General features: G+C 45.9%; 1 protein-coding gene across 1 annotated transcript; it reads right to left on the minus strand.

Annotated features, from left to right (window-relative positions):
• Nucleotides 1-1,178: 1,178 nt before the first annotated feature.
• Nucleotides 1,179-10,865, minus strand: LOC125947106 (uncharacterized). The gene is made up of 4 exons (XM_049671458.1): nt 10,703-10,865; nt 6,481-6,642; nt 4,543-4,632; nt 1,179-1,253 (listed from the first exon to the last, which is right to left on the minus strand). The coding sequence occupies exons 1-4, from the start codon at nt 10,808-10,810 to the stop codon at nt 1,179-1,181; spliced, it is 435 nt and encodes a 144-aa protein (XP_049527415.1). The 5' UTR covers nt 10,811-10,865.

The following is a 10,865-nucleotide window of genomic DNA, read 5'->3' on the forward strand; positions in this document are numbered from 1 at the left end:
CGTTCCGACGTCTACAAACGGTGTAATGATTTCGCATTCACACACGTAAGCAGCCTTAATTGTCTCTGTCGAATATTTTTTTAATATTTATTTAAATTACATCGAAGCTGTTTGTGACTAGGGTTCCGTGGATTTTTCGTGTACGTAAGCAAAAACTCGGCTCCCACGCGAACGCGCTCGTGCCACTGCTCGCGCGTTCGTCGTTGTCTTCTTCCACAGCTGGCTCGTCGGCGTCCCTCGGATATGCATTTTGAGTAGATTAGTTATCAATTTGCAACATTTTCAAGGTCAGTAGACTCCCAGGTAGATAATAAAAGTTTCTCAAAGATTTGCCGCTGTGCGACCTGCGTCGGCCATGTCTACGCTTGCACCGCCCTCTCTTTGTCGGCGTTCCAAGTGCTTGCGTATCTAGTTTCCTCCCCTTCCGCTCTTCCATGGTGGTGGTGCCGTCGAAACGTCACGCGTCTCTAGTTTCCTCCGACTCCTCGGGGCGGTGGTCCCGTCATCCACGCGAATGTTCATAAAAAAACCAGAATGACCAGTGACATTCTCCACTGTAAATTTGACTTATCTTCTGCCGTCGTAATGAGGAGGCCGCGTATAGTCCGGACTCCTGAGGAGTAACGTGACTACGAGCTAAACAGCTTCGCTGGTCAGCCACCTCCAGAGAGTGGACTGGTACATTTTTAATGCTCTTATTATGGTTTTATGGTCTTATTATGGTATTATTATTGTTTGATCACTGGTTTTATGGTTTTATTATGGTTTTATTATTATGGTCTGGTCACTGCTTTACGGGAATGTGGACTGCTTTTCTCATTAAACTTTATTTCTGAGAATTTTAACGGAGTACATTCGTAACAAAAGACATAACAATTTTGTTTTAAGCGGAGAGGTCACACGATTTTCTATTTAACGTTATCGCTGAAAGTTTCTCTGGGCCCATTTACTTCAGCAAAGCAGTGCTGGCAGCTCGACTGCGTGGGAGTTGACTGATTTTCTCATTTCAACCTCTATTAGGTCGTGCCACTTTACCCACAGTTAATAAACTGACGCTATCAGCACGCGTGATGTTAAATAGTTTATCCGCGTTCGCTGGTAAACAAAGGAACAGCCGGAGGCTATGTACATCCAGTGCAATGGGCCGGGCAGGCACCGATGCTTCGTCGGTCCCAGCTTCAGTCGTAGTAGTTTTTGTACGTCGAGTAGGCGCAGTGAAAGGCGTGGATGCCTCCGACCATTAGACCAACAACCTGCGGGACAGTAATAGAGACAAAGGAAAATTGAGACAGAAACCGTCCCCGATGAATTGTCAAAGTGAAAGATAGCTTTCTTGTTTGAGCTGCTCCATATCCCTTTGCCATCCGTGGATCAGGAAACCTTACGGCACTTCTCCACTTTTATTTCATTAAACCTTATTCCCTCTTGAAGGCACATCAGCATAAACACGATGCGGCTGCCAGCCGCAATGACAAGTGATGCCACAACACCGTATACCTTGTTGCAATCACAGCACCCTAGTTTCTATTCCGGAACAACCCCAATTACCCCTAGTATCTTGGCTCCAACTTCGTTGCAACGTCGATCTGTCGAGAAGCCGCACCCACCGCGTGTCTGATGTGGTTGGGGCGGTCTAAGATGGTGCGCACCTTCTTCACCCTTTTACCCTACTAGTGCGTAACGTCATCCGCCTGCACACCAGCCAATTAGGGGCTCACCTCTCCTCCTCCGCACCTGCGCTTTCGCTCTCCACTCTAAACGCTCCTCGCAGTTCCTATATATAGCATGAGATCGGCCGACGTCCATCCAAAGTGGGCGAAGTAGCTAAAGAGAGCTATCACTTTAATATGAATCATAGTGCGGGACGTTACGCTATACACACTTTTAGCCGCAGCGTGGTATCAGTGTATTTGTAACGACAGGAAACGTCCTGTTACGCGTTTGTGCAAAAATAATGAAGGTATTTTGTCCCGCTGTTCACGAATTGTAGCTGGTCTTGCAAGGCGTATCCACTTGGAATTAATTCCCAGAATGACACCAGTTTGGAGATATGCGCGCCATAAAACTCACCGTAAAAATGTATTGTTGTTGCACTTACATTTTTTCACAAAATGCTCTTTAATGCACTAAAGTACAAAAGTAACTAGAACGCCCATACATTTCGTCCCACCCTTTAGAAAAATATATATCGCAACTGGTGCCATTCTAGAAATTCATTCAGAGTGAATACCTCTTGCGAACTTTCCCGCACGTTGGGTGCACGTTAAATAACCCCAGGTAGTCAAAATTAATCCGGAGTCCCCCACTACAGCTTGCGTGTTAATCAGATCTAGTTTTGGCACGTGAAACTCCGTTACTACCGTTAATTTGAAAGTAATGTGACAGTATTTATTTGTAGTTTAACGTATTGTATCTCAACTTCTCAATTTATTTACTTGTAAAGATGTTACATTACATTTGTTCTCATAGTCGTTGTCGCCAGTCGTCATCCTATCGCCATGGATATGCTGGCCGAAGTCGCGGCGAAAGTGATGGATACAGTCTTGCAACTTTTGTCTATATTTCCACGCGTGTACTTAAGGTACTTGGACTACGTACAAGCGGTCTTCGCCCTTGTTCTTAAAAGCGACATTTGCGACTTGGAGAGATTCTCACGTGGAAGGTGAGCTTTTTGTGTGCAGTGTACTAGTAACAGAATATGAGAAGCGGTGAAGTATACCCCACCTGCAAGTATACTAGTAACAGTCTATTGAGTTTACCTCCATTATTATTGTACTTGCAAACTTGTAACAGAATGTGAGAAGCGGTGAAGTATACCCCACCTGCAAGTATACTAGTAACAGTTTCTTGAGTTTACCTCCATTATTGTTGCACTTGCAAACTTGCACGCGGTGGTGCTTTCCGTCATGCAAAGTGTTTTGATGATCGCCATCCTGCCCTTGCCTGATTGGAGGCGTGCTTTAATTTCACTGATGGCACACCGGCGGTACATGAATCGTGTACTACTACGTGTACGTGTCAATGGCGAACCACAGTCGCCAGTCGATTGTATTTATTCTCGGCGATGCCCGGTTACCGCATCCCCACTTTTGTTTTGTATACACGCACCTTGTATAATAAGGTTAGCAGCAACTCAATATAGATGTCTGTGAAGCAGGCTTCTAACTGAATGCTTGGGAATGCATTGATCAGCATCACTGGCAGTGGCTGACATGATTGCTGGTTCCAGCTTGCTTTTTACAGCGAAGCTGTTTCTGCGGACCCTGTGCCGCCGCTGTCGGTTCGCTAAACACCACGTGACCTAGCGGGAGAGGAGAGGAAAAGAAGAGCTCAACCCTTTGAGAATGATGTGAGAGGATGCAGATGAAAATGAGAACGGGGAGGGGGGTTGACGTAGTCGCATCGTCCAATGCTCGCGTTGGAGAGGGACATCGTGAGGCACGCCAACCAATCGCGGTGTACGAAAAAAAAAATGCAGCCAGTTCCACGAAGTCAAAAATGTCGAAGCAGCGGAGGTGTGGTTGTTCTGTTTATGCGATTGTCGCGTCTATTTCTTTTAACAGCGATGGAAGCGGAGCGGCGTCCTTCGTGCGAAGAGCGCGCGGCGCTAACACCTGCTATTATACCCCCGCGCCTCTCCTCCTCCTCCCCGGCGCGTGCTCCGATTGGTCAGTTCCTCTCCTCCCGGCGAGCGGGTCACGTGACCTCACCGGCTCTGCTCCTGCGTAACGGCGCCGTCATCCACGGCGCACGCTCGACTAAGAACAGCTCCGCTGTTTAAAGTAGGTCAACGGAGGAGTGTGGTGTGGGAGGAGTTCGCGTTAGCGTTGGTTGTATATATCTTACTTTTCGTTTTCTACATTTTCAGGGAGATTTGACTCTTTCACAGGGCGGAAAGTCCGAACTTGCGGACCCCGCGCTACGAATCTGTAATTTAAAAGACATCATTGTAAATCACACACCACGTTATATATGTATTTGTAGAAATAACACCTCGTTTAAAGGTATTCCTGTGTATATACTGCATTGCACAGAACATCAGTCCTTGTACTGTCAGCATGTGAAGGCCCTCTACTCTGGTGGTCCAGCACGCATAGGTGAACAGGCCTCACCACGCAATTTTATTGTTCTTACCTGGCAAACCAACCTGGCAAACATCTTGCGACTTCTTTGTCTCGCTAATAGAATTAAAGGTCCGACCGCTTGATGCAAAAGGTCAGAGCATTCAAGGCTTGCTGGTATTGCCAATGGGATTAATGAGCCTGACCCCTTTATCTAATTGGTGAAACCACTTGATGTTTCTTGTGTTACCATTTGGTTATGTTAGTCAGGTCCATTCAGTACAACTGTAAAGTCCAATTGGACCTATTAGATGTTTCCATCGGGTGTTCTAAAAGACAAACGGAAATATCCCATTTGTTCTAAATGGAAATTTCCAACTGCGTTGAGCAACTTCTTCTTGGCTGGATGCGTTATATCTTTGCGGGAAGCTAAAAGCGCCAGCTACAAACAATGCGTGAAGGGGCACATCATCGCACTTACTGGAGGCCCGCCGACTTCGTTCGTTTCTCTGACCACACCGATGCTCGAGAAGATGTACATAAGTGAGCCCGTCCCGTTGAAAAGCACGTACTGCGAATACGTCGAAAGCCGAGGAGATAAGTTGGATGTCATCGACAACAAGCAATGCTTGTAGTTGACTTGCAAAAAATGACATGGACCGCTTTGTTCAAAACGTTAGAAAGCGTTCTCTTCAACACACAGGAATTGCCAGTTACGAAACACTAAACAATACTTTAGCCTACATGCAGCAGCATTACAATTTACGAAATACAACAAGATCGGATGCTTCAAGTGCTGTTGCAGCTCTTTTACCACCATCTCGTTGCGTTTCGCTCAGTCACAGCGCCTTAGAAACATCTCGGATTGTGCGATTGTTCTCGTAGAAGGAGAAAAATGAAAAAAAAATGAAAAATGAAAAATAAATACCAGCAAACGAGTAGCACATATGGTCCCATATATAGCCCGTTTACCAATACATTTTGTACGCTCTAATTAAACTTGAGGTCACGAGATGCCACCACCGGCGCTGCTCCTCGCATCGTTATTTCCTGTGTGCTGGTATCCCGTAAACTGTGATACGCTTACGGGCAAGCAGAACATCCGCAAACGTATTACTATTTAGAAAATACCGAAGTACCTGAAATGTAGGCGTGAACAGCACCGCTGGTGGAACCACCTCGTGACCTTAAGTTCAACTAGTGCGCTACAAAACTATTATTGTAAAGCCGGGTTATGTCCTGCTGATCTCCTCATTTGAAGGTGCCGCCAGCAGTGCAATTATAGCTTTTAGTTTTTTTTTTTTTTTTTTTGCTCTCTAAAAGACGTTTTTCAGAAATGCGGCAAGAGTGGGACTAGACGCTGTCGAAATAAAAGAACTTAGTAGTTACTACCTAAATGTCACACCATTCACTACTGCCTTGGGATTGCTGCGGGTAGCATTAGTCGAGTTAGTTACATTACAGAGTGAACAAGAAAGGCGCTGTTACTAATGGGTCTCGGCTACAAATTTCGAACGCAGTTAGCACAACCGGATACAAAGTTTCCAGCATATAACACATATACAAATACAAAGTTTCCAGGATATCAACATATACAGAACTCTCTCCGGAATCTGCCATAGGTGGTCCCATATATGTATTATAGAACAGAAATTTTGTATCCGGCGGTACTGACTGCGTTTGAAATTGGTAGCTGAGACCCATTAGTGATAGCACCTACCTTGCTCAGGCAGTAACGTCACTTACTACATCGTTGCCAAAAGCAGTTATACCAAGGCAGTAAATATTGTGGTAATGAGGCAGTAACTACGACGACCTTTTTAAGGGGGATACAAACACTACTTTGGTGTCCGTCTTTAGTATAGTCCCGTACTCTCTCCCCCCCCCCCCCTTTTTTTTTTTTTTCATTGCTACGCGGCGCGCATTTAGTAACGCCATTGTGCGTTCCGAATTACAGTTAGCGAAGTCGGTCGCTGAAGTTTCAGGCAGTGCGCCTTGCGTAAAGGCAGTTGTGGGTTCGCTTTTTTGCTGGGAGCACGGATACCTCTAGAGGAAGGGAATGCCGCCTTTTGTTTGAAATTTACCTCTTTTCGCGCCGTGATACTTTGCGGGCAGTCGCGTAAGCTTGTGATCTACGAACAGTGCTCTTCCGATTGCAATGTCGAAGCCTGACTGCAATCCGTGTCCTAACCCAATTTGTGAAACATTTTCAATTGAAAAATTAAGTATTCCGAGTTCTCGCGCATATCCACTTCTTCGAGTAATCCGCCTCGAAAACTACAGAATTTTCCTACCGAGCACAGACAATTTTTCGAAATCTTTCGGCTATTTTTGCGAGAACACCCGGTATATCTTCAAGCTGGACAGCGTTGTATATTTGCCGCTGAGGCTGGAGTCGTTGACGAGCACAGATACTCACGTAGAAGATAGTGGGCAGGTAGTAGGACGAAGTGGCGCTCAGGAAGCTCGAGACGAGCATGAAGATGCCGTTGAAGAAGAAGGTGTACGCAGTACCCCTCAGGCATCCCTGCGCTTTCGTCTCCGGTGTGGACAGCATGAAGTACACCACCATGCCGCCCAGCTGCGATTCAAAGTGACGCACTAGATTAGTCCCAAGTCCGATAACTGATTTAAGTCATTACTTTTTGATGTATATAGTGATATAATACAGAACCAGGTCCCAAATAAACTAAGATAGGTACCTCTTGCTTGAATATTTACATAATGAAGAATAGATGGTTTATAAGAAAGCTTTAAAGTTGCAGAATAGATAGAAGTGACCGTACTGAAATCAATCGAGAATACAGCGGATAGGTTCAAGCTCAACAGAAGTGAAAGGTAATTTATTTCGTGGATTAAACATTTAGGGATATCAGTAACCGTACTAGTTTAGTGAACATAATAGTCACGAGAAAGCAAGAGTACATACAGAATGTGATGCAACAAGAAACGTTATAGACAACAACAAAAAAGGTGTGAAAAACAATCAAGCAGAGTTAAACACCGATATTGAAATAAGGTAGCGTAAATTGCTAGTAAAAAGAGTCAGGTGTAAACCATTTCACAATAACTATCGACGTTAATGTGATTAGCCCTCGAACATTGCCTGATTTGGACTTGTATGGGTCATTCTTCGATTTCCATTGCTTCGCCTATCCGCGGCATACACTGCACGTCTCCGGGATCGGCCCACTTTCCAGTGACACTAGCTTCACCAGGGTCGGCGATGACCATCAAGACACTACGACGGCTGTATGTTGACGACGCCGTGACGACGATGGAATGACATTAGAACGAATGAGGTCGGTTGAAGGACGAAGGTGGTACCACAGCATAACGACTATGGACTGACGCATCTCAAATGATGACGGTTTAACTACGACAGCGTCACGACGACGGCGATGTCAAAACGAATGCACGACGACGACTGGAGGACGACGCAATGCCAACAATGGCATGACAAAGACAGTACAATCACGATTGAATGACGACAACGCGATCACGATTGAACGACGAGGAAAGAATGGCGTCGATGGAAGGACGAAGTCAGTGTGACGGCAACATCGTGCGACAACTGGATGACGTTCGTAAAATGACCACGATGGCATCACGAAAGTCAGATCACGAGGCTGGAATCCCGACCACCAACGGCATCACGACCACTATAAACATACCTCGCAGGCCAAACTAGTAAACTTGAGTCACGGGGTCGGCGTAGATGACGATATAGCTAGATTTAATGTGTCCGAATTAGGCAAGGAATGGCTAATCGCATTAAAAGAAACATTGCTTCATGAAGGCCGCATTGCCGCCGTAGCTTTTACGCCAGCAAATAAATTAGTCCCAGTCTCGCATGACAATGAGATACATCAACAACTTGTTCAAAAACAGCTTAGCGAGATCTCGTTACCATCTTCGCTACGCCTGTGTTAACGTCCTAACTGACAAACCCATGGTAGCCAATAGGAATCCACAACTGGCATGGTAATTCCAATTGTGGAATTACCATTCCACAATTGGAATTACCACAGACTCGGAATGGTAAAGACAAACATGGTGCTATGCTACAGATATGCAAGATAGAATGCAGATGTAACCACCTACACAAGGCAAGTCTACATTAATGCTGTGTACGCAACGTTAATATTTTCGTGAATGGGGTGAATATTTAATATATCGTGTGCGCCAGTGTGTGCCTTTGCAGATAAAATCGCACAGGGATCTGCGGCTTGGCAGGTTGAAATGCAATTCTATCGCTAAGTTTGACACGGGTTTGATCGGCTGACAATTATTATAAAATCGATGTAGCACGGTTTTCGTGTTTTTGGATGGCAGTTCTATTGCGCCCGTTCCTTCGGCAAGCGTCGGCGTCGACGTAACCGAGCGAACTAGCGCGGCGAAGGATCAAACAGCGAACGCGGAGCGCCGCGGCGGATGAAAGACGCGAGTTGGAAAGCGGATGAGGGTATGGCGAAAGCGTGAGAAGAAAGGCGTAATGCGGCGCCGATGGCTACGAGATGGCGCCAGAGTAGCACGCGTCGCATGGGAGGTCTGTCGGCGGCGGCGAAAGCTATGAATTGCTCCCACCCGTCAACCACGCACTGGCTCTCGCTGATCACCAGATTAGCGACGCAGTCGCGCTGCACTTCGCTCCGTCTGCAACGTGCCGCACGAGACAGATTGTCTGCGCCAGCCAAATATAGCGAAATGAAAACACGTATAGAGCTGCGCTCAAGTTTTGCACTAGGGCTCAGTATCGTAAGTGTAGGTGATATTTTTTCTCCCTTTTTTTCTCCTTTTTAACATTTCAGCATATCCAGTTAGCTGTATATATCACGCGTTTTCAAGAGCAGGGCTGCATCGCCATCACCATCGGTGATACGGCGGTGCAGTTGCCTAAACAATTCATAGGCGCTACGGGGAGTCGCGTCCAAAAGTTTCATGCAGAAATTACTAGTATGAACTATGGCGCCGCGAACGTTCAATAAGGTTAACATGATACTTAGTAGCGCAAAACTCGAAATAAAAGACAACAGTGAGAGACGAGAGGAAAGGAAAGACGAGCGCTACAAGCGCTTCCTTTGCTCTCGTCTCTCACTGTTGTCTTTTATTTCGAGTTTTGCGCTACTAAGTATCATGTTCAGTAAACACCAACTCGCCCAAGAAGTTATTCTGAAGTACATTTCAACAATGCTACTATGGGAATAATTAGTACTGCGTGGATTTCATCAACGTTGTGACTTCAAACGTTTTTTATTTTTTTAATGCCAAGCATTTCATGATGAACGTTTGCCACTTTTGAGTATCTATCTATCTATCTATCTATCTATCTATCTATCTATCTATCTATCTATCTATCTATCTATCTATCTATCTATCTATCTATAGGATCCGCCTACGTCTTGGTGCTCTCATGGTCATTTCGTTAACTTGGTATGTACCAAAACTGACATAGCTTGACAAGAGTGTATGACGAACATAAATGATAGGTCATGACCTGAATGTCAAGGCATGCGTGTCATGTAAGTCATGAAACAGCCGCCTACGTCTTGGTACTCTTATGGTCGTTTCGTTAACTTGGTATGTACCGAAATTGGCATAGTATGACCCGAGTGTATGACGAACAAAAACGATAGGTCATGACATGAATGTCATGGCATGCGTGTCATGTAGGTCATGAAACAGCCACCTACGTCTTGATGTTCTCATGGTAGTTTCGTTAACTTCGTAGGCTCCCCGCGCACTGCTTCGCATAACATCGATTCCCACAAGGCGTGGGATCTGCCGGCTTTACTACTTTAATTATTACGCTTCATGAGCCTTTACCGGTTCAAATTTCCAAGCTATCATTTCGTCTAAACGCATAAAGGCTATCTGACATAACCCAATATTTCATTGCAACGTAATCGATGTTCAAAGTCTCGACATTGTTTCAAGTCAGATGGACGACGTTTAGCCTGATCCACTTAGACGAATCATTATCATGCTGGTTGAACAGCCACACCTGCAGTTCTCGTAGAAACTAACGTCGGATTTCTCTCCAGTAATTTTTGAAATAAATTCTTCGGGGTTTTCTTCCTGATTGACTACAGCAAGACACTCTAGTTTTGTTTACCTTAACTCGACGCGAGTGAGTCGAGTCCGAACTCGACCTCACAAAGCTCGACCCGACCCTATCATGCATGCGACTCTACAAACTCGACCCTACATGCGTCATGCCTTGCGCACGCACTCCACTCCATTGGTGAGTCGACCCACCTCTTGATATCGCATTTACCAAACTCGACCCCGACACTTGCTCGACCCGACTCGCTAGCGTTTACATGAACCGCAAGACCCGATTTCGGCTTGAGAAGCCGACTAGGCGCGACTTCATCGGATTCAAAGCATAACGGCGCAACATCGTGAAACTAGCACAAAAGCGATGTACTGACAAGAACAAGCGCCCATCCTTCTCTCTTCTTCGCTTATGTCCTCGTGCAAGAAGCCGCGCTGTTTTGTACTTTGAATCATCCATAACCAACTAAGAAGGCACTCGAACCTTGACGTCTATCGGGTTCCTGTAAACGCAGCGTACACGACATCGCAAAAGGCCGCAACCGTGGCAAAATGAGGAGTGTGCGCAAAAACGGCAATCTTACGATCTCCAAGAAATTGAAGAGCCCGTTGACAGTCCCGACGTATTCGTCGAAGGAGACCTCGAATATGCGGCCGCGAACGGCTCCCATGGTGTCCGCAACGCCGTGCATCCTCGAAGGAGACTGCTAGGCCTGGTATCGACGGTCGAGAGAGCGTACGGCCAGT

This window comes from Dermacentor silvarum, chromosome 7 (genome assembly GCF_013339745.2).
Source record: "Dermacentor silvarum isolate Dsil-2018 chromosome 7, BIME_Dsil_1.4, whole genome shotgun sequence".
Lineage (NCBI taxonomy): Eukaryota > Metazoa > Arthropoda > Arachnida > Ixodida > Ixodidae > Dermacentor > Dermacentor silvarum.